At 41.9% G+C, this 25,583-nt stretch overlaps 1 protein-coding gene across 1 annotated transcript in view; it reads left to right on the forward strand.

Annotated features, from left to right (window-relative positions):
- Positions 1 to 25,583, forward strand: part of LOC145391144 (putative neural-cadherin 2) — a 252,951-nt gene that overhangs the window by 20,682 nt on the left and 206,686 nt on the right. The window contains exons 4-5 of the mRNA XM_080265824.1: positions 17,669 to 17,800; positions 18,044 to 18,221. Of these exons, the coding sequence (XP_080121950.1) occupies positions 17,669 to 17,800; positions 18,044 to 18,221 (310 nt within the window). The remainder of the gene's footprint in view (positions 1 to 17,668; positions 17,801 to 18,043; positions 18,222 to 25,583) is intronic.

The following is a 25,583-nucleotide window of genomic DNA, read 5'->3' on the forward strand; positions in this document are numbered from 1 at the left end:
TAACTGACCACTTGTCGTTTTATGCATTCTAGAAACTTTTCTGCATTATTTTACTAAGTAAATCACATATTGAAAACTGGTATAATAACCAAAGATTACCGTATTCAGTTATTTCTGTACTCTTCATCTCTAAACACCATGGAAGGGATTTTAGAAAATGATCGCTTAAAGGTAGCCTTTGGCGGCCTTCGCTCGATGTAAAGGCCGGAAATGAATCATAATTGGTGAACCGATGGCCCGGTTGGATTGGAAAGTGTTTTATTCTTCAGGTTAGAACATTTTAACGATACCTTGCTCTAACAAAAATTGTGCTACGTTGCGCCATTTTTGCTGTGTTATGGTAGCAAACAAACCAACAAACATATGGAAATCGGATCATTATAATATAGATATAACTGTGCGAACCAGGAGTTGTTGACCGAGTTCTTACGATAATTAAATTATCCTGCGATCACTGGCAACTGCTGAGTTTGTGAACGCTCCCACTGGGGTCTTACCATCCCCTTATCAATGTGTTTTAAATATAAGGTTGTTGGCGTCTTCTTTGATTGACTTTACTTCAATATAGCTTTTCCGTAATTGTTATCATTGGACATCACACTTTAATATCCCGTTATGTCATTGATGCATATATTATTTTTATTAAACAAACATCAGAAACATAGAAGAGGAAGATAACCCCCTCAGAACTATCTAGCTATCAATTGCCAGACACCTTATTCCCGTAAGGGGTGGCCACAAACAAATATCCTCCATGTTGCCTTGTCCAGTGCCACTTCACTGCCTTGCTCCCAGCTCACACCCCTTCTCCCATAAACCTCTCCATTCTATTCATCCACCTCATCCTCGGCCTTTCCCTCTCTCTCCACCTTACTCACATTCACCCTCCTTCTTAGTCTCTCGCCCACCATCTCCACACGGCCAAACCACCTCAGTGTATTTCTCCTAATGCTTTCTACCACCTCCACATCCGCACCACAACGCTCCTTCACTTCCTCATTTGCCAGTCTGTCTCTCCATGTAACTCCACATGCTCCTCTCAAATAACTCATTATCACTGCTCTCACTCTTATCTTGTGTCTTTCCAACAAGATCCAAGCTTGGCTTCCATACGTTGAAGTTAGTATCACATTACTATCATTCAGCGACTTTTTTTTACTTCCATGCTCACTTCCCCATTTCTTATCCCTGCTTTCAAGGAACCAACAACTTTTCTTCCCTGCTGTACCCTTTCAAGCACTTCATCCTCTAAACTTCTATCCTTTCTCATCACACTACGCAAATACTTAAATACACTCACATTTTCCTTTTCCTCATCATCCAGCCTCACTGTCCATTCAGTAACTTCATTTCTCTCGAAGACCATTACTTTACTCCTCCCTATAATCTTTAGATTCCGTTTCTTACACACTCTTCCAAACTCATTCACCAAGCCTTGCAGTTCTCCATCGTCTTCACTTATCAATACAATATCAAGTGCGTACAGCAGAACAGGAAGTTTCCAAAAGCTGCCCTCCCTCATTAGGGCTGCTCCAGTTTCCACTGCCCTGCCTTACATCTCATTTATATCTTCATTCATATACAGGTTGAACAGCCATGGAGACATGACATCCCTGTTTCAAGCCAACATTCAGATAGAAAAATTCACTCAGTTCACTATCCACACCCACTGCAGCCTTAGCACTCTCATACATACACTTCATGGGATTCAAAAGCTTCCCACGCACTCCATTCATTCTTACTGTTTTCCCCATTCCTTGTTTATCCTCTCTGACATATGCTTTCTCCAAATCCATGAAGGCCACATACAATTTCTTTCCCTTCTTTAGAAACTTTGCCACTAAAGACCAAAGGATGAATATCTGTTCTACACAACCTCATCTTCCTAAAAACCTCCCTGTTCTTCTTCAGCTAATTCCTCTGTTTTCCAAATTGTGTCAGTAAGGATCCTACCATATACTTTTCCTAATACACTAAGAAGACAAATGCGCCTATGGTTACCAGAGGAATAATTATACGTGACCTTCAATCCCGCGGCTCTACCTTCCTCCCAGGCTAATCTATATATCTTCCACTTCCATTCTACTACTATCTCTCCCCCATGCTTCAGCATTTCACCACACACTCCATCAGTTCCAGAGCTTTTCCCATATTGACTTTTTTCATTGCTTCCATTCAGTGGCGTACTAAGTGGGGCGGGGGGGCGGTCTGCCCCGGCTGAAAGCCATTGGGGGTGACGTTTAGCTGAATGGCAACTTTTTAATTTCACTGTTTCAATGGATTTAGTATTTCTATTAGATCCTAGACCGAAAGTAAATTATTCTATAGTGCTTAATTTTCATTAGACTTGAATTCTTGAAATACCGTAAAACTGTTTTAAAAATTAGCTTGTATGAAAGTGCCTTTTTGAGGGAGGACTCACGAGCTTACTCGAGCCAAAAGTTTTGGCCTACATACTTATCTGTATATCTACAGATCAGTACATGAACAAAATTTACAAATGTATTAGATGAGCTTAATTATATTCATAATAAAATTTATTGAAAGTTCACTTGTTTATTATTTATCTCTGGGAGGTAGGAGGTGCCAGTGCATAGGTCCGTGCCGGATGCAAAATACTCTAGGAAAGCCCCTGCTTCCATTACTTCCATTTTCCTAAGCTTTTCCTCCCTTCTCACCTCCGTCCTTCTCCCAGACCTAGCTCCCAGCCACTTATACTCACATTACTCTCTTTCTCTATGTTTAATAATTCTTTAATATGTTCTCTCCATCTACCCACTTTTTCTCACTTCTCCACTGTCAATCTACCATTTTTATCTTTCACTCCACATGTCACTTCTTTATCACCCTGTCTAACTCTCTTTACCTCCTTCCAGAACATACTCCTATATTTCCCTCACTTTACACTCAAATTCCTTCTAAATTCCTCATCCACTCTCTTTTTACTATCCCTTACTAACCTTTTCATACTTTCTTTTAGAACTAGAACCTCATTAATATTTTATTTTTATTGTCTTCAATTATTTTAGTTCAAATTTGGATAGATTCTCGAATTGGAAGGGTCAGATACCCTTTAATAAGTACTTCAATGCTTGAGTTTCTCTATAGCCGAATAATTCGTTTGCATAGCACTAGGAAACTACATTAAGACGTCATCAAACAGAAGTGCTCAGCAGTCATTAAAATGTGCAAGAGCAAGTTGGTGTCTGGCACACTGAAACACAATACGACATAACTGTAGAAATCATCATCATCATCATCATCATCATGTGATTCTCCGAACATGCATCATCCACTCAGCCTGATTTTCTGTCAAATCCCTGGCCTAATAATCTCTCACACTCATTCACCATTTCCATCCACGTTTTTCTTGGCCAACTACGCGTTCTATCACCTTGGAACTCATTCACATATGTCCTTTTCATCTCTCTGTCTATTTATATTCTCGTCATGTGACCATAATATCTAAATACACTCTCCTCTACCCAGTTATAAATAGACTTCATTACTTCACATCTCTTGCTAATCATATAATTTCTCATCCAGACCACTCTACGCACTCAATTTATTCCTCAGTAATCCCATTTCGTCTGCCCTTCCTCCTGACTTTTCATTTTCGTGCCACGCCAAAGTCTTACACACTTTACATACATTATTTTGGGTTTTATCACACCTTCACTTCATCGTCTTGCGGCATCCATACTCAGACCTCTTTTTCGAATCAAGGTCTGTAAGGCACTGGTAGTTTTTTTTTTTTTTCTTTTCAATGTGTCCGACTCTGAGCACAGGCTAAACAACCCTTTCCTCGAGGCCCAGGAGCCTTCCTACATATCACTACACCTCCACATGTCACAACTTCGGTGCTAACTCCCACCGTCCATACTGAATACATGCTAAAGACATCTAATGTAAGACTGGTGTATTATCTATCTGTCTGTCTATCTGTCTATCTATCTATCTATCTATCTATCTATATATATATATATATATATATATATATATATATATATATATATATATATATATATGAGCCACTTTGCCTATTTGTTTGTCCTTCAGTCACGCCCCAACCAAGGGCCAGAGACCCCCAGGCCCATATAAATTCTGAATCAGGGTGACCCAAGGGTGGATTTACAGAGGTCAAAATTCAGATCTGGTTCATCTGAGGTCACCGGTAGAGTGCCTTTTTTTTTTTTTTTTTTTTGGTCCGGGCAATGCTGGGTACCCCTGCAGCCTAATTTTTGGCATGGAGACTCACATGACCTACAGTTCGGACATAAGCTATGTGAGGTTTCCCTCCGAGGTCATCTGAGGTCACCGGTAATACACTCTCGAACGACTGGACCCAGCAGCCCAGTTTTTGGCATGGAGTCTTAAATGACCTCCAGTTCGGACATAGCCTATGTGAGGCTGACCTGCGAGGTCATTTGGGGTCACCGGTAGGAGGTCATTTGAGGTGACCAGTAATAGTAAACAAGTGCGCGCAAATACTGTGCGTTAGTCTGCAAAAGCTGCAGAAAGTTCCTGGACTTCTTACAATCCCTCTTCAAAAGCACTGGAGGTACAGTCAAAGACAAAAATCGTGTGAAATTTGGTGAAAATATCTGTTGAAAGATTATAGTTTTGGTGAGGTCAGCTTTGTGTCGAGCTGCCGGTTGATAGCATTGTCTTGAGTTGCCATTTGCTCCAAGTGACCGGTTTGTGGATGCCAGCATACATTTTGTAACTAAGCGAAACTATTAAGTCTTTCTGATTGCTGTTTTTTTTTTCTTTTTTTTTTTTTTTTTAGTATATGACTAGTGCTCGTGAGCCCATCCAGCCCCTCACACTTGCTCCTGCGGAGGGTTCTCGCGCTGCTATAATATATTTTAGTTATAGCTAAGGGCAAAAATTCTACGGAGATCCTATGCCGGGCGCCTGGAGCGGAGTTTTTTTGGGGGGGATCAAAATGTGATCGCTCATTAAATATATTAAAAGTTTTTCAATTGTGATGGGACCAAATTTTTTCACATCAGCGATATTTTTGCGATTTTTGTGTCAATTTTCGTGCGATTAGAATGTGTTGTTTCGGCTGCCCAAAATACGCACACACACACACACACACACACACACACACACACACACACACACACACACACACACACACACACACACACGCGCGCACGCACGCACGTACGCGCACGCACACACACACACACACACACACACACACACACACACACACACACACACACACACACACACACACACACACACACACGGCTACTGCTATAGTATATTAGAGTATAAGCATTTCTCAACTTTTCCTTTTTATACCACGACCGCAATTTTACAATTCAGTTATATACTGTAGCTAAATAAGTGTTCGGAAGACAGTTTTCCATCTTTATTAACTGTAAATTAGCCAATCAAGTTGATAATTATAACCTGGGACTGGCATTATTTAAGGATGTTGCAAAGAAAAATTGACTATAGTATTCAACACGTGGGAGCAGAGTTACTATCTATCTCTTGCCATACTCCTTAATCCCCTAAGGGATGACCACAAACAAATCGCCTCCATGTCACCTTGTCCCCCGCCATTTCACTGCCCTGCTCCCAGCTCACACACCCCTCTCTCATATACCTCTACACTCCATCCCTCCATCTCATCATTGGCCTCCCTCTCCCCCTCCCTTCCTCCACCTCACGCACATACACTCTCCTCGTCAGTCACTCGCTCTCCATCCTCTCCATATGGCCAAACCACCTCAGTGTGTTTCTGCTAATGCTTGCTATCACATCCACATCCACACCACAACGCTCCGTCACTTCCTTATTTGTTAGTCTGTCTTTCCATGTGACTCCACATGCTCCTCCCAAACAATTCATTCCCACTGCTCTCAATCTTGACTTGTGTCCCTCCAACAAGGTCCAAGGTTCACTTCCATACATTAGAGTTAGTATCACAATACTGTCATGCAGTAACTTTTTCACTTCCATGCTCACATCCCTGTTTCTTATCACTGCTTTCAAGGAACCAGGAACATTTCTTCCTTGCTGTACCCTTTCAAGCACTTCACCTTCTAAACTTCCATCACACTACCTAAGTACTTAATTAAACCCACTCACATTTTCCATTTCCTCTTCAATCAACCTCATTGTACGTTCAGCGACTTCATTTCTCTCGAAGACCGTAATTTTATTCTTCCCTACATTCACCTTTAGATTCCGTTTCTTACACACTCTCCCAAACTTACTCACGAAGCCTTGCAGCTCCCCTTCATCTTCAACAACACAGTATCATCTGCAAACAACAGTACAAGGAGTTTCCACACACTGCCCTCTCTCATTAGGGCCGCACCAACAACCACTGCCCTGCCTTGTATCTCTTTTATAACCCCATTCATGTACAGCTTGAACAACAGTGGAGACATGACACATCCCTGTTTCAGTCCAACCTTCAAATAGAAAAATTCACTCAGTTCACTATTCACACGCACTGCGGCCGGAGCACCCTCATACATACTCTTCACGGCATTCAGGAGCTTCCCATCCGCTCCATATATTCTTAAAATTTTCCACAATCCTTGTCTATCATCCCTGTCATATGCTTTCCCCAAATCCATGAAGGCAGCGTACAACTTCTTTCTCTTCTCTAGAAACTTTTCCAATACAGACCTAAGAATGAATATCTGACCTACACAACCTCTTCCCTTCGTAAAACCTCCCTGTTCTTCTCCAACTAATTCCTCTGATATTTCCATAACTCTGTCAATAAGTATCCTACCATATACATTTCCTATTACACTAAGAAGGCAAATAACCCTATGATTACCAGACACTTCTTTTTCCCCCGTTTTCCTTTGTACAGGGGAATAATTATACCTGACTTCCAATCCTCTGGGTCTCTACCTTCCTCTCAGGCCAATCTGCACATCTTCCACATCCATTCTACTACTATCTCTCCCCCATGCTTCAGCATTTTACAACCCACTCCATCAATTCCTGGGGCTTTCCCCATTTTGACTTTCTTTATTGCTTCCACAACTTCCATCCTACTGAGTTCTTCCTCTTTTCTCACACCCCTCCTTCTCCCATCCATTCCCCGGTCAGTGATACTCTCATTACTTTCATTTTCTCTGTTCAACAATTTCTCTAAGTGTTGTCTCCATCTGCTTACTTTTCTCCCTTCTCCACAAGTAATCTACCACTTTTATCTTTCACTCCCCGACTGACTTCCTTAACACCCTGTATAACTCACTTTACCTCATTCCAGAACATTTTCTTACATTCCCTTCACTTTACACTCAGATTCCTTCCAAATTCCTCATTCACTTTCTTCTTTCTCTTACTAATCTTTTCACCTCTCTCTTCCTCTCTATATACATCTCTCTCTTCCGTCTCTCATCTTCCTCCACACCCCTGTTTCTTATCCACTCACTATATTCTTTCTTCGTTTGTGCCACAGCCTATCTCACCTCTTCATTCCACCATGCTATTCCTTGCATCTCCTTTCGTCTTCTCTTCCTTCCACACACCACCTCACATGGGGCACAGATTTCTTCTTTAAACATTTTGGACACACTCTTCACGTCCCCAATCTGCTCCAAATCATATTTACCTAATCGGTCCTCCACTTCTCCTATATTCGGTCTTTTTTTCCATCCTTTTGCAACCTTTCCACCCCCCTTGTATGAACTACTTCCCCCTGTCCTTCCCTTCTTTTCCTCCATTTCATTTTAACCTTGACTCTCACCACCACCAATTGGTAGTCAGAAATTCCACTCCCCCAGCCTCTATATTCTCTTGCATCCATTACACACCTTTTCATTCTGTCATCCACACAACATGATCAATCACTGCCTTCCGTTCATTCAATTCACCCCCTCTCCTCCCTTTTCATCACTCGCCACGTATACCTGTGGATCATTTTGTGTCTGAAGAGGGTATTGGCTGGCGAACTGAATCCCTCAGACGAGTTCTAGCACATGAAACAGACGACTGAAGTCTACTTACAACTGTTTGTGTGTTTCATTCTAGATGCAGTGCTTTTCTTACAGCATAAGCACTGTTTCCAGGTGCTGCTTCCATCCTTGTGATTATTTTCTGGTCCTATAATGGTGTGGTAACACGAGGATGACCTCAACGACGACGGTTCTCTGTTGTGGCTTCCTCCTGAATTCACTATTATGCTTATTCCTGATACTGGAGCTGTCTGTTCAGGATTCGTTTCCCTTAAATAAAGCGAGATCATGCCACCACTTATTTCCTTATTAGTTGGATGGATGTTGCTTTCCCTCTCCATATCAGTGTATAGTACGTCTGCTTGACGTGTTGTGTTAAGGTGTAAGATGAAATGTCAAGGTGATCATTGCCTAACCGTTGGCATTTCGTCTTTCATACGAATTTCGGACTTAGTTATACTCACGAGTCGATGTTAAGATTTTAGAATTTCCTGGGTTCATTTATGCTGTCATCCCATCAGCAGCAGATATGAAGCTTGAGGAAGTCAGGCAAGCCAACCACGAATATGTAACTGTGGTAGAGCTGTCATAATGTTTCAAGTGTTGCACCTAATCTTCGGACAAAACAGCGACACGAGTTTTGTCTTTGACTGTACATGGATTTTCTGGAGTAGACAGAAAGACTGAACTAGAACAAATAGGATTAGAGTTTTCACCTTTTTGGCCCGCGAAACACCGGTACCCCTTCTCTCTTCTTTCTTTCTCTCTCTCTCTCTCTCTCTCTCTCTCTCTCTCTCTCTCTCTCTATGGATATATATATATATATATATATATATATTTATATATATATATATATATATATATATATATATATATATATATATATATATATATATATATATATATATATATATATATTTTATGTGTCCGACTCTGGGCAAAGGCTTCAGGGCCTATTTCTTGAGGGCAGTGACCTATCCCAAGGCCCAGTAGTCCTCCTACACCTCCACATGTCACCACTTCGGCGCTAACACCCACCATCCATATTGAACACATGCTAGGGCTGTCTCATACAGGACTGGTGTATTGGTATTAGCGGGGATATTTTGCGACATGTCGGCGGGTCATCTGGTAGATCAGGAAAGTCTGCTTTTAGGAAATTAAAATCCTTAAACTGTTCCCTGCCCCAGCCGGGATTCGATCCTGGGTCCAGTAGGACCGCAGGCCGATTCAGCCATCGCTGAATATATATATATATATATATATATATATATATATATATATATATATATATATATATATACACTCACACACACACACACACACACACACACACACACACACACACACACACACACACACTAGTACAGTTCCGGCGGTAATAGTGTTCCATTGATGAGGGATGATGAAACACGTACAAAATAATCAGAAAAGTTTGCTGGGTCCAAAAGACTGAATTACAGGGTTTTGAATTTCATTGCTCATTATCTTGTTTTTTGTCGTAAACAAATGAGTCAGTATATATGTCTGCAATACACCATACTTACCATATTTATTTAGTTCTTGGCGCAACCACTATGATTACAAAAACTTTGAGTTATTACACATTGAATAATCTTTATTTCTGCATTTGTACCATTCCCATCTACCTTCTTAGCCTACCTGGAATAAAAACAGAAAGCTAAAATTTTTCGTATACAAGGCTGGTATACAAACAATGTAGGTATTTTTCTCGCGGTCGTGTGGGAGTGTTATGCATATCAGTTTACTCAGGGATCGCTGCAGATGGAAAAAAAAAAATGAAAGTCTGGGAACGAACATCTGGTATGCAAGCATCAAGAAAGCGAAAAATGGAAAGTCTTGGAAAAGATCGACAGTACATCATATATATATCTACATCTCTCTCTCTCTCTCTCTCTCTCTCTCTGTCTATATCTACCTACCTTTCAGTCAATCTATCTATCTATCTACTTATATTTTTCTATATCTATCTATCTGTTTTTCCATATCTATCTACCTACCCATCCGTCTAGCTATCTATCTATCTCCATTCTTCTATCTCTGTCAATCTCTATCTGTTTTTCTACCTCTGTCTATCTATTTATCTATCTATCTGTCTGTCTGTCTATCTGTATATCTATCTATCTATATCTATACATCTATCTATCTATCTATTTATCATGGCAGCTCAACACGTGGCCTCTGAGTCCCCGGGGGGGGGACCAAAAATGCCCCCACCTTCCTCCCCTTTCCCGGTGACGACCTGAGCTACCTGGAACCACTGTCTGACTCTCTTCTTCTTCATTTCTGCAACATTCGCGGCCTTTCATCTAACTTTCGCTCTGTTGAGCACCACCTCTCCTTCTCGAAACCTCACCTTCTTTTACTAACTGAGACTCAGCTGTCTGAGGCAACTGACAGCAGACCCTTTTCTGTATCCTCCTACTTTCTCTATACTCATTTCAAAGCCAAAGGTGGCTGTTGTGTGTATATATATATATATATACGCAACAATTTATCTTGCTCTCGTGTTCCTGAACTCTATTCTTCTGAATTATCTACACTCTGGCTTCGGCTTTCCTGTCATTCTCTGACTAAATATATCTGTTATATCTGTGCTGTTTACTTATCCCCTAATTCTACTGACTATCAAAAATTCTTTGACTATCTTATTTCTACGATGGAACAGATTCTATTCATTTCTGCTTTCTCTGAAATCTCCATTCTAGGAGATTTCAATGTTCACTACCACCTTTGCCTCTCCTCTCCTTTCAATGATTCACCCGGTGAACAAGCCTATACCTTTTCTATCCTTAATGACCTAGAGCAGTTTGTACAGCACCCTACCCATATCCCAGACCGCCTTGGAGAGAGCTCCAACACACTTGACCTCTTCATTACAACCAATCCTTCTTCTTACACAGTTAATCTTTTCTCTCCATTGGGCTCCTCCGATCACAACCTTATCACCATAATCTGTTCTATTGTTCTGTCTGTGGCACTTTGGAGCTGCAGATTGGGAGGTCCTCAGGCAGTACTTCTTTGATTTTCCCTGGAATGATTATTGCTTCCATGGCCGGGAGCCATCTGAGTGTGCCTTGCACATTATGGAGGTTATTCTCTCAGGCATGGAAGCATACATTCCTTTCTCATATCCTTTGGCTAATGCAAGAAAGCCTTGGTTTAATCACGCTTGTTCTAATGCTGTCCGCAACAAGGAGAGGGCCTATAAAAGGTACCGGAGCCAACCCACCCCTGAATCACATCTTTTATACTTTTCTGCCCGGAATCCTGCTAAATCTGTTCTTCGCTCTGCTAAAAATAATTTCATCCATACTTAATGCTCTCAACTCTCCAACTCAAATTCTTCTCACTCCTTCTGGCACCTTGCCAAAAACCTTTCTAACAACTTTATCTCATCATCCTTCCCTCCCCTTTTCTACTCTGATGGCTCTGTAGCTATTTCTTCTACTGATAAAGCATATGTCTTCGCTCAGACTTTCTCCAATTCCAACGTAGATGATTCTGGTGATGTTCCTCCATCACTTCCCCGCTCAGATTTCCTCATGGCTGTCATTAAAATTTCTTCAGCTGATGAATTTTCTCCCATCATAGGCCTCAATACTAATAAGGCATAAGAGCCTGATGGAGTCCCTCCTGTTGTTCTCAAGACCTGTGCCTCTGTGCTTACACCCTGCCTAGGCAAACTCTTTCACCTTTGTCTATCAACGTGTATCTTTCTTTCTTGCCAGAAATTTGCTCTCATTCAGCCAGTCCCAAAGAAGGATGACCATTCCCAACCCTCTAACTATCGTTCAATTGCTTTAACATCCTGTATCTTAAAAGTTTTCGAATCAGTTCTTAATTGAAAAATTTTAAAGCGTCTTTCCAATCACAACCTTCTTTCTGATTGTCAGTATGGATTCCGTCAGGGACGCTCCACTGGCAATCTTCTCACATACATTTCAGACTCCTGGTCATCCTCCTTTCGGGACTTTGGCGAAAGCTTTGCCATTGCACTTGACATCTCAAAGGCTTTCGATTGAGTCTGGCATAAACCTATAACCTGCTGCGTCCCATTGACATCTATATACGTCCACACGTTTTGTCAGTCCCGTTGATGTATATAAACGCGCATGAATTGCAAGGTCCCTAACTTGCACAATTTTCAATTTTCGCGCAATTTTTTGTACGTATACTCGGGACACCTTCCAGTACAAGATGCCAGGCAGGGACAATGCCTTACCCCGCATGACCTCCACCCCCCCCCTGCACGCCTTTGTCTCGGCAATTCACCTGTTACCAGTGACCTGGCCAGTAAAGACATGTCGTGCCACGGTACAAAATTCAGGGCCAAAGTGATTCCCCAGTCGATGACAATGTGGAGGACAAAGTTTACGTAGCATTAGAGGAAGAAACAGTCAGAAATTATGATCAGGTAATGTCGCCAAAAAAGGTCAGGTATGTTGATGTGTTTGGTGAGTGAAACAATGCTTATATTGCCTATATTACTGTGTGAAAACCAATATACTCTCATACCACATATAAATTCGTACCATATAAACAAATAAATACCGTTTATGAGTGGTGTGGAATAGTTACCCTCCCACAGAACTCGTTTTCTTTGGTGCCGGCCTGATAGAAAACCCAGTAAGGTAAGAGGTACTGGTACCTGTATCGAGTATTTTACACCTCAGGTGAGCAATTTCTCTATGAATTTTTTATGTTTCTCACTAAAAGCGGAGGCTTGAACCAAAATTTTTTTTTTTCCAAAATTGGTTGGGATTGGGGGGAGTCAGTGGTGGAAAATCAGTCAGGACGGGGCGCGTTAATTTCCAAACTGCCCTCTTACAGTTCCTATCGTTCTATCTGTGCCTTCATCGCTAGCTTCCTTTCTGGTCATTCTATAGCCGCTGTTGTAGACGGCCATCGTTCTTCTCCTAAATCTATCAACAGCGGTGTTCCTCAGGGCTATGTCCAATCACCAACTCTCTTCTTTTTATTCATCAATGACCTTCTAAGCTGTACATCTTACCCTCTCCATTCATTCGCTGATGACTCCACCCTTCATCTTTCCATTTGGTTCCCACAACGTCCATCTCAGCAGTTACTTCAACAGACAAGGGATGAGGCTATGGCACACCTAATGTCTGACTTGGCTTGTATCTCTAACTGAGGTAAAAATAATCTGGTGTTTTTAATGCATCAAAGACTCAGTTTTTATACCTATCAACCTGACAAAATCTTCCACAGGTATACCCACTAATGTTTAATAATATTCAGCTTAATCCTGCATCATCCTTGAACATGCTTGGGGTTTCATTTACTTGGGACTTAGCTTGGAAAGATCATATTACATCTCTTGTAAAATCTCCTTCCAAGAGATTAGGTGTGCTAAGCTGACTCCGTTCCTTCTTTACCCCTGCACAATTGATGACTCTATACAGGGGTTTTATCCACCCATGTGTGGAGTACAACTCTCATGTGTGGGGAGGCTCTCCACACAGCTCTTCTCAATAGGGTGGAGTCAAAGGCTTTTCGTCTCATTAACTCTCCTCCTCTTACTGACTCCCTTCAACCTTTGTCTCTTCGCCGCACTGTTGCATCTTTATCTCATTTCTATCGCTACTTCAATGGTCACTGCTCCTCTGAACTGTCTGCATGCATTCCTCCACCTCTACGACGGGCGCGTAGCACCCGTCTAGCAGCAAACTCTCATCCATTTTCTGTCCAACTCTCTAATGCAAGAGTTAACCATTACTCCCAGTCCTTCATTTATGCAACAGGTCATCTCTGGAACTGTCTCTGTCTGTGTTTCCTGCTGCCTATGATCTCCAGTCTTTCAAACGCAGTGTGTCCCGGCATCTCGAAATGATCGGATCTTGAATTTGGCTCTCTTGCATTTTTTTTTTTCTTGGAAGGAACAATAACTGCGGGCTCACGGCCTTTGGTTCCTTCTTCTTCACATAAAAATCTCTCTCTCTCTCTCTTTTTGTGTGTGTGTGTGTGTGTGTGTGTGTGTAATTCACCGGGTCGGTCAGGATCACATGATGGTAGTGATCATCAGCTTTTACCCTCCCGGAAGGGAGCTGAGAGCTCATATAGTCTGATCTAAGGGCAAGGCTGTGACCTTCACACACGCACACACCCGCCCCCTTGCTCAAGGGGGACAGTAACCACCCACTTCATCAGTGAAACTTTTCGCAACCTGAGCGAGGCGCGAACTCCCGTCCACCAGTTGCCAAGCGAGAACGTTACCACTGCACCAGCGAGCGGTGTGTGTGTGTGTGTGTGTGTGTGTGTGTGTGTGTGTGTGTGTGTGTGTGTGTGTGTGTGTGTAATATCGAATTCACGCTAGGGGATAAAAGACAGAAGCTGACATGGATTGGCTCCGTTCCCCCTCCCTTAACAAAAAAAAAAAAAAAAAATTGACATTTATTTTCAATGCCTCCAGACGATTTTATTTCAGTTATGGAGAGTATCTCGTACTGAAGGGAGTAATGAAGCTTGTATGAAACCCCTCCATTTCTAGAAGTTTAGTCTATGCTGAAGGAAATCATCTGGAGACAGCAAGAATAAAATATAATTGACGTTCCCTCGGTGAACGTGCTAAACGCATTACTGGAAAATATGGGTTAAAAATACAAGCACACATTGTAGCAATATATACAAACTTTTTCAAAACTCATAAAAATTTACTTCTAACAATAATAAATTTTAAACAACAGAGAAAATGAGTTTTTTATTATGAACTTTTATTCATGTATTTACCAGTACAATAATAATAATTATCATCATCATCATCGTCACCATTATCATCATCATCATCATCATCATCATAGTCGGTCCATCTGAAGATCAAAAGCTCTTCCATCGTTCTCTACTCTGTCCTGTTGGTTGCTATACTGTTTAGCCCCAGCCAGGCATACTTCAGTAACTCTTCACCCCATTATCTCTCACTCCATTTCACTCCACCCCTGGCCTGACACCCATTTACGCTGATTATTCTGTGGTATTAGAAGCCATAAAGCTTAGCCCACCAACCCAAAACTAAGGTGAAGACGAGGCCTCATTCTGGACAGAGGCCCACATCAACTACCACGGGTCAACACGCGAGCCAACATGGCCTCTGCTACCAATCAGCCATAGAATTTCGTTCTTACATCAGACAAGCAATTAAACTATGGTTGCCAAAACAGTATAGTCTTGCACTTCATATCATACAAATAGCAGTACAAAACTTGGAAACCAATACTTACTGTGTCATCAAGAAGATCCACGTGAAGCATCTCCATACCATCCATCAGTCACGCAGCGATAGTGTGTGTGTGTGTGTGTGTGTGTGTGTGTGTGTGTGTGTGTGTGTTGTGTGTGTGTGTATGTGTGTGTGTGTAATCTGTCAGAGAGAGAGAGAGAGAGAGAGAGAGAGAGAGAGAGAGTTGACGATACATACACTGTGTAATGCCATATATAAACACTCGTATTGTATTAATTCATTTATCATAACAGAATATTAATTACCCTTCCATTTCCAAGTCAATTATACTACTTCATTTACATAACACCGAAATACCTTTTTAAACCAATGGTGACATGGGAACTTCACAGTGTTATTCCTGTCTCCATTAGCCCTCCCATGTTTACGTCATTTTGGCTAACACAGGGCGATTATATTCGGCTGAGTGATATGGCATTGTAGTGTTAACTCTGCTCTCATCTCCGACAGGTCCCCATGCATTTCTTTGCACTACTTTGTTAGTGCAGGATGTGTCCCCATACTCTCTTATCTCCCATTTCTGTCTTCCGTGAAAATATATCCCAGTGCCAGCGTTACTTCCCTGTGTTTTCATTTGATTATTTACTTAATAAGATTTAAACATCAAACACTCGTCCTTTGAAATGCACACACACACACACACACACACACACACACACACACACACACACACACACACACACACACACACACACACACACACACACACACACACACACACACACACACACACACACACACACACACACACACACACACACACACTATTGCTACGTGACTGATGGGTGATAATGGTGTTTCAAATCTTCCTGATGACACAATGAGTATTGGTTTCCAAGTTCTGTTGTGCAATTTGCAAGGCATGAAGTGCAATGATTTAGTGTTTCTGCACTCAGAGTCAAATTGCTTGCATCGTGTAAAGACGAGATTATAATATCACTGATTGGTAGCACAGGCCTCGAAATTTGTTTATCTTGTGTTTTGGATCGCGTGTTGACGCGTAGGAGTCTATGTGGGCCTAAGTCCAGACAGGGGCCTCGTCCTCATCTCAGGGATGGGCGAAGTGGGCTCCGTATATTGGTTTCTGACTACATCTCTGTTATTTGTTCCAGTGAAGACCTAATGTACCCACAACCAATTATACTTTTTAATTTTGGTAATGGGTGGTAGAGCGGGACGCCAATACGTGGTGGCACTGATATAATTGGCAATTCCACTGCCAGCCACACGGGCGTCCCTCAACTTTCTCCTTATCTCCCGAAAGAAGGATAATGGACTTCAAGTAAAGGGAAATATCAGCTTTCAGTCCCACCAGATAAACATTCAGATGAGTCTGGGGCAACAATAACACTTTTCATTGTGCACTTGTTATAGATGCTCTTTTTACCATCCCAGAGAGTGTGTGAGGAATAGCATAAGGTGCGCCCTGTTTCAAGTGGGAGAAGGAGGAGGCTGAGTATAGAGGTGATATAAAACGAAAATGTTGCCTAGCAACCGGAAGAATCGAGTTACAGAAACCAGTTTTAGGGTAGGTAGGTTCAAAATATTACGCACATAGATACACAGGAGTATGTATCTATAAATGTTAGATTAACCAGTTAGGAATGTACGACTTCGATAGCCATATTCAGTCACATGCAGACGAACACATTCTCTTGCCCACTGTGACTCAGGTTTCTCGCAGCAGTCACTGGGAGAGCATGTGTACAGCCTCGTTCCCTGTATAGCTCCACCAGTAAGCCCCTGCACATTACAACTTTTTTTTTTTTATCCCTTGACAGGGTAACGAGTGACCAACGACTGATATCAGAAAACGACACTCTACAGCCAACACTACCCTGAAGGAAGAAGGAAGAAATTGCCCTTGATAATGGTTTACCTGAGAGAGAGAGAGAGAGAGAGAGAGAGAGAGAGAGAGAGAGATGGGGGGGGGAGGATTCCGCCACTGACTTTCGCAATCCGATTACCGCAGCTCAGGTGACGTACATGAACTAGCGACAACAAAAGGTCCTTATACTGCTACCACCAACAACAGCAAAAACTAGTGACAGCTACAACCATCATTTCCTAACAAATACAGTACTCTTGAATCCGACTCTGTTATTTTCTTTTTCTTTTTCTTAGAGAGAGCAATCTTGCGGGCTTCTGGCCTTGGGTTCCTTTTTCCTTGCATAAAAAATCACCATCCTAATGTCAGGGGGCAGGTCCTTGACGTGCTAACAGTAATAGTGTTATGGAAGTCTTTGCATAATTTGGTTTTATTGTACTGTAGGCCTCCAGGTATCATAGAGTCGTCTATCTCATTCATCCATCCTTGATTCGGTAACTTCTCTTTGTCTTGGTCTCTATTCTACGTCTCCACATTTGTATACACCTTCCTGTCTCTCGCTTTCACTCCCCTCTACTGTCTCTCCACATCTCCAGCGTCTCCATGTCTCTTACTTAGGTGAAGGCCGTGGACGAGGATGGAGGGGAGTGTGGCCTAATCACCTACTATTTATCCGGGGATGGAGTGGATTATGCATCCAAACCTGCCTTCTCTCTACACCCCACTGACGGACACCTGTATATGCTGAAGGTATGTGTGTGTGTGTGTGTGTGTGTGTGTGTGTGTGTGTGTGTGTGAGAGAGAGAGAGAGAGAGAGAGAGAGAGAGAGAGAGAGAGGAATGGAAAAGTTCAAAACTGAAACGAAAAGACAGGGATGGGATGTAATTACAGAACAACAGGAGAGAGAGAGAGAGAGAGAGGTGGGAGAGAAATTTAACATCACTTGTAAGGCGCCATGGCTAATGGTAAATGCCTCTTCCTTTCCCTCTCCAGGCCCTAGACAGAGACCCGCCTGAAGGACGAGGTAGATGGCGTCTTCATGTGGTGGCAAGTGATGGTGAGTTCAACGCCACCACAGCAGTCCACGTCAACCTCAAGGACGTCAACGACAACTCCCCATTCTTCCCCAACGCAACACTCGACCTCACACTGGAGGAAAATACACCGCAAGGTATTTAACTTATTTTTTGTCATTTTTCTTTACTTCATTTTTTTTTTTTTTTTACCGTAACGAAAACATCCCATTATTCCCCAACACAAAACTTGTGCAAGACAATGCACAACAAGATTAATTTTTGCCCCTGGTTAAACTATACCTTAATTTTTTAACGGCTGAAAGTTGTTTATAATGTCAAAAGAATTCGTCTTTGCTGCATCAGCGTCATTTGGCTTCGTTGAGTGTCCCGATACTACGGGTTGTATGAGTGAGTCTAATGATTTAAAGTTAATTCACGAAGAGGAGGTCAACCTCCTATTTTTGCTGTATCCACAGGGGCGAGAAAATATAGTATGCCTCACACTGTGTCACTCACTCATACTGAGCAATGTACCGTTCCTATACTGTAGAGTGTGTACTGTGTTGTGGGGTATACTGTAGATACAGAAATACATTCACACACAAAAATGCACTATACGAGAACACTAGTTGACCGCGTGCAACGCCGTACCAGACTAGCCATAAATATTACACAGAATGGCAGCTCAAAGCATTACATAACTTTCTCTCTGTTAAGCACCACCTCTCCTCCTCCAAACCTCACATTCTCTTCCTAACTGAGACTCATCTGCCTGAGGCAAGTGATAGCACACCCTTCTCTATGTCCTCCTATTTTCTCTATACTTATTTCATAGTCAAGGGTGGCTGTTGTGTTTATGTACACAATGACTTATCTGGCTCTCGCGTTCCTGAACTTGATTCTTCCTGAATTCTCTACTCTCTGGCTTCGGCTTTCCTGTCATTCACAGACTAATTATATCTGTGCTGTTTACTTATCCTCTACTTCTACTATGAAAAATTCTTCGATTATCTTACTTCTACGATGGAACACATACTATCCATTTCTCCTTTCTCTGAAATCTCCATTCTAGGAGATTTCAATGTTGACCATCATCTTTGGCTGTACTATCCTTTCACTTATCCACCTGGTGAACAAGCCTACATCTTTTCTATCCTTGATAATCTAGAGCAGCTTGTAGGCTACAGCACTCAACCCATATCTCTGATACTTGACCTCTTCCTTACGACTAATCCTTCTGCTGACACCGTTAATCTTTTCTCTCCGTTGGGCTCCTCTGACCACAACCTTATCACCTCAGCCTGTCCTCTCACTCCAGTACGGCCTGTAGACCCTCCAAAGAAACGTTGTTTGTGGCACTTTGGAGCTGCTGATCGGGAGGCCCTCAGGCAGTACTTCTTTGATTTTCCCTTGAATGATTATTGCTTCCATGGCCGAGAGCCATCTGAATGTGCCTTGCACATTACAGAGGTTATTCTCTAGGGCATGGAAGCATACGTTCATTTCCCATATCCCTTGAATAAAGCAAGGAAACCTTGGTTTATTCACGCTTGTTCTAATGCAGTCCACAACAAGGAGAAAGCCGACAAAAGGTAACGGAGCCAACCCACCCCTGAATCTCAATATTTTTTATGTTTCTGACCAAAATCGTGCTAAGTCTGTTCTTCGCTTCTAAAAATAATTGTATCCTTATTAAATGCTCTGAACTCTCCAGCTCGAATTTTCCCTGCTCCTTCTCGCACCATGCCAAAAAAAACTTTCTAACAACTTTACCTCATCATCCTTCCCCCATGTTTCCCACTCTGATGGCTCTGTAGCTATTTCTTCTACTGATGAAGCAGATCTCTTCACTCAGACTTTCTCCTCCAATTCCACCTTAGAGAATTCCGGTGCCGTTCCTCCATCACTGTCCCTCTCTGACTTCCTCATGGCTAACATTAAAATTTCCTCAAATGATGTATTTTCTGCCATCACTAGTTTCAGTACTAACAAGGCATATCGATCGGATGGGGTCCCTCCTGTTGTTCTTAAAAGCTGTGCTTCTGTGCTTACACATTGCCTAGGTAAACTCTTACACCTTTGTCTATAAACTTGTACTTTTCCTTCTTGCAGGAAGTTTGCTCTCATTCAGCCAGTCACAAAGAAGGGTGACAATTCTCAACCTTCTGTTGCCCATTTACTTTAACATCCTGTACCCCAAAGTTTTCGAGTCTATATTTAACAAAAAGAAATTAAGCATCTATCCTGTCACAACCTTCTTTCTGATCGTCAATATGGGTTCCGTCAGGGACGCTCCACTGGCTATCTTCTCACCTACCTTTCAGACTCCTGGTCATCCTCCTTTCGGGACTTTGGCGAAAGCTTCTCCATTGCACTTGACATCTTAAAAGCTTTCGATCGGGTCTGTCATAAATTTTTAACTTCTAAACTGCCCTAATACGGTTTCAGTCCTTCTATCTGTGCCTTCATCTCTAGCTTCTTTTCTGATTGTTCTATTGCAGCTGTTGTAGACGACCATCGTTCTCCTAGATCTGTCAATAGTGGTGTTCCTCAGGGCTCTGTCCTATCACCAACTCTCTTCCTTTTACTTATTAGTGACCATCTAAGCTGTACATCTAACCCTATCCAGTCATATGCTGATGATTCCACTTTCACCTTTCCATTTGTTTCCTGCAGCATCCATCTCAGCAGTTACTTCAACAGACAGGGGATGAGGCTATGGCACATCTAATGTCTTACTTAACTCGTATCTCTGACTGAGGTAAAATTAATCTTGTTTTTTTTAATGCATCAAGAACCCGGTTCTTACACCTATCAACCTGTCAAAATTTTCCACAGGTATACCCACTAATGTTTAATAATATCCAGCTCAATTCTCCATCTTTTAAAATACTTGGGGTTTCATGTTCTCGGGATTTATCTTGGAAAGGTCATATTACATCCCTCGTAAAATCTCGCTTCAAGACATTAGGTGTGTTAAGCCGGCTCTGTACTTTCTTTACCCCGTCACAGTTGTTGACTTTATACACGGGTTTTATTCGCCCCTGTGTAGAGTACAACTCTCATTTGTGGGGAGACTCCCCGCATACAACTCTCCTCAACAACGTGGAGTCAAAGGCTTTTCGTCTCATTAGCTCTTCTCTAACTGGCTCCCTTCAACCTCTGGCTCTTCGCCGAACTGTTGTATCTTTATCTCTTTTCTATCGCTCTCTAATGGTCACTGCCTCTCTGAACTATCTGCTTGCATCCCTCCACCACTACGACAGATGCGTAGCGCCTGTCTAGCAAAAAACTTTCATTTCTTTTCTGTCCAGCTTTCTAATGCAAGAGTTAACCGTTACTTCCAGTCATTCATGTACGCAACAGGTTAACTCTGGAACTGTCTCCCTGTGTCTGTATTTCCTTCTTCCTATGATCTTAAGTCTTTTAAACGCCGTGTGTCCAGGCATCTCGAAATGAACGGATCTTGAATTTGGCTGTCTGTTGTTTAGTTTTTGTTTTTTTCTTGGAAGGAACGGTTTGCGGGCTCCTGGCCTTTGGTTCCTTCTTCCTTGCAAAAGAAAAAAAAATACTTATACAGAGAGAAATGCATAGTAATGAACTAGATGAGTACCGATAGACTGTGTACACCCGCGGACGTATGAACCTGCTACACGTCAAGAAGCTGGTTGGCGATACCTGGCAACCTGCTGTAGTAAAGCGTAGAATTCTATGAATGAACTTCGTCACTTGTAATGGTGATCCTGATTGGCTGCTGTATTTTATGGAGCAGTTATAACGGAAAAAAAAAAAAAAAAAAAAAGGATTAATCGTAGATAAATCTGTAAGCACATTTTTGGTAAATGAGTATTTATTCTAATGTTCCTCACAAGCTTTGTTTCTTGAAGGTATGACAGAATTTTATTAGGAAGAAAGTACCAGATTAGGCAATACTTACTGCCAGGCTTACCACACGATATCGTAAGGCCAGCATGAATATATTATTTGGTCTCCGAAATTCAAGAGGTCTTAATGAAAATTTCCTTCACAATATGTACATTAATACATTGTTACTGTTAAAGCAACGGCTGCCACAGTATAATGAAGGTAACTGTTAAACAGTGACAACAGTTTACCATCTTGCTTTGCCACCTTGACACACAGCTGGTCGGTGACCGGTCGAGTCAGGGTGACCAATTGTTCCATCCCATATCACCTAGACATACGATACACCTCTAGATTAAAACCAAATTTATTAGTTAGCTACCTCATTATGTCTTCCATAATACAGAGAATGTTAGTGTGAGGTGTAAGGCTAGCAGATCAAACCCTGCTTGACCCTTCTATAAAAGTGATACTTCTCCATGCAATATTACTGTTATACTGTAGCCTGTTTGATATGTAACAGGCAATATTTGGTGGAAAGTAATATAAGTAATTGTCCAAACGGTAAAATATAACCACTAAGTCATTACTTTTACTTACATGTGTTGAATGAAAGCTATGTAAAGACAAAACTAAAGTGTTTGATAAACCCTCAACCCTTCACATTCGCCGTCAACTTTTTCCATTGAAATGAACTAGGGATCGTGGTTCAATATATCTTCAGCTGTTGGTGAACAAAATTACCATAGTCACTGATATTACTCCCATTCATATTTGTAAAGCATCAGAATCATCAGTTACGCCATCTGCCTCGCTGCCAGACATCTGGATTAACACCTCACATTTCCCCTTTTATGAATGTGTATGTTATAAATTATTTTCTCCCTCCCTCTGCCTGCTTCTGTGACTGTTCCGTCCTCTGTGTACGAGGCGTCACTTTTTTTTTTTTTTTCTTGTATCTACATGACCATAAATATTTTCTAATTGGTGTGCATGTTTGCAATATCTGCATGGATCAGTATGCTGAAAAACATCAAGGAGCAAATCCTTATTTGCTTTTCCAGTGATTGAAAAACACCATGGCAACTGCCGTTTTAAAGCATCTTATAATATTAGTCACACACCACTCGCACTTTATCACCCTTCTCTCCCACATTCCACACCGGTGACCTCTGTCATGCTTACCCTTCTCATCACCTCTCACCACTGCGACTTTCTGAAACCCTGACTCACAGTCTCTCACGACGAAGTCTTGCTATAAAACCCATGATTGATAGTTTACATAACCATAAATAATTTTATAAAACGTGTCTTGATTTGTCTGATCAGCTGATCAGGTCAGATGCGGGTAAGGGGATAGCTCCATTAGGATGTGGCAGGGGTAAACCAGCTCTGCTGTCGGGCCCTGCTGCCGATGTCGCTGATTGCACTGCGCATTTGATCCTATTACGGTGTGGTGCGGTGAGGATCTGTCCCTTCTCCCCTTGGGGCTAAAATGCGAATGAATGTGTGTGTGTGTGTGTGTGTGTGTGTGTGTGTGTGTGTGTGTGGATGAGTAAATTGGGAGTGTGTCGTCCTGTATCGGCTACCTCCCTTTTGTGGGGGAAACAGGCTAGGTATCGTTTTCGTTTCGTTTTCTTTTTTAAAGGCTCCAACATGCTTGCATGTGTCGGCCTTGGTCACCTAATGGCGGCTCTCCACGCTGCACGATCCATTGCAGCCTCCCTGTTCAGTCCCTTAACCCTAAGGTCACACTTAATGACCTCGTCCCATGTCTTTCTCGGTCTACCCCTCATAACCCCACCCCCAATATTAACACTTCTCACCTTCCTCACCCAATTATCATCCCCCATCCTCTCCACATGTCCAAACCACCTCAATCTACCTCTCCTCATCACAACACCAATACACTCCAGTCCCATCCTACCTCTCAACTCTTCCATTGTAAACCCAGCCCCTCCAGGCCTTGGACGCAGGGACGCACTGCACATCCACCTAATCATTGTCATTTCTGTACGTCTGAGCCGGCGAATGTCTTCCTCCTTCACTGCCCAGGTCTCACTGCCATACAGCATTACACTCCTAACACACGCTGCATACAAAGACCCCTTAGCACGTAGGGAGAGCCCCCTCAATGTCAGGAGAGGCAAGAGCTCCCTGAACTTCTTCCAACCACTTCTCACCCTAGCCACAGAGCTAGCTCCAGCCCCACCTCCAGCACACAACATGTCTCCTAAATAACAAAACTCTTCCACACACTCAAGAGATTCACCAGCAAGTTCAATCCTTTCACGTCTGACGATCTCCACCTGCTCACCCCGGCACGCCGTACACATAAAATCAGCATTATCTCGCAGTCTACCTCTGATACCACTACATCTCTTATGCACCCATTTATATAGATAGATTGATTTGTCCCTTGTCTCATAAAGCAAGGATGATTATTTATGTTTCAGTTTTTGTGTTATGAAGAATACCTCAGTGTCCACACCATACTAAATATCAGGGAAGGTAATAATTGTCAGTGTTAAGCATGTATCCTTAAGGATTCTTCACACAATATAACACGATTAAGAGATAACAATACCTGTATCAAGAAGAATGGAAACCATAACGGTGGACTGAGTGAACTGAGTGTGTGTGAAATGAGGTAATGAGGGAGCAGACTTGCTGACGGTTAGGCAGTTGGCATTACTGATGATGATTCTGATGCTTTACATAATATGTAAAGCATCAGAATTTATATGAATGAAAGTAATATCAATGAATATGTTAATTTTGCTCACCAGTAGCTAAAGACATCATGAACCACATGCATGCGAATCATATCTCGAATTTATTTTAGCGCGGCAAGGTGAAGGTGAAGGGTAGAGGGCTGATGAAACAATCACATTAGTTTTGTCTTTACACAGCTTTCATCCGACACATGTAAGTATTTAGATTTCATCGTTTGGAGAATCGTTGATATTACTATCCTCCAAATATTGCCTGTTACATATCAAACAGGCCACAGTATAACAGTAATATTGCATGGAGAAGTATCACTTTTATAGAAGGGTTAAGCAGGGTTTGATCTGCTAGCCTTACACCTCACACTAACATTCTCTGTATTATGAGAGACATAATGAGGTAGCTAACTAATAAATTTAGTTTTAATCTAGAGGTGTATCGTATGTCTAGGTGATATGGGATGGAACAATTGGTCACCCTGACTCGACCGGTCACCGACCAGCTGTGGGTCAAGGTGGCAAAGCAAGATGGTAAACTGTTGTCACTGTTTAACAGTTACCTTCACTGTACTGTGGCAGCCGTTGCTTTAACAGTAACAATGTATTAATGTACATATTGTGAAGGAAATTTTCATTAAGACCTCTTGAATTTCGGAGACCAAATATATTCATGCTGGCCTTACGATATCGTGTGGTAAGCCCGGGAGGAAGATACTGCCAAATCTGGTGTTTTCTTTCTCGTAAAATTCTATCACATTATTAAGAGAAAACAAAAAAGCTTGTGAGGAACACTGGTACAAATAATTATTTAACATAAATGTGCACACACATTTATCGACGATTGTTCCTTTTTTTCCATTATAACTACAGCATAAAATACAGCAGCCAATCAGGATCACCGTTACAAGTTCATTCATAGAATTC

The sequence above is a fragment of the Coenobita brevimanus genome, chromosome 17, assembly GCF_032717465.1.
Source record: "Coenobita brevimanus isolate Jiangsu-jjx chromosome 17, ASM3271746v2, whole genome shotgun sequence".
Lineage (NCBI taxonomy): Eukaryota > Metazoa > Arthropoda > Malacostraca > Decapoda > Coenobitidae > Coenobita > Coenobita brevimanus.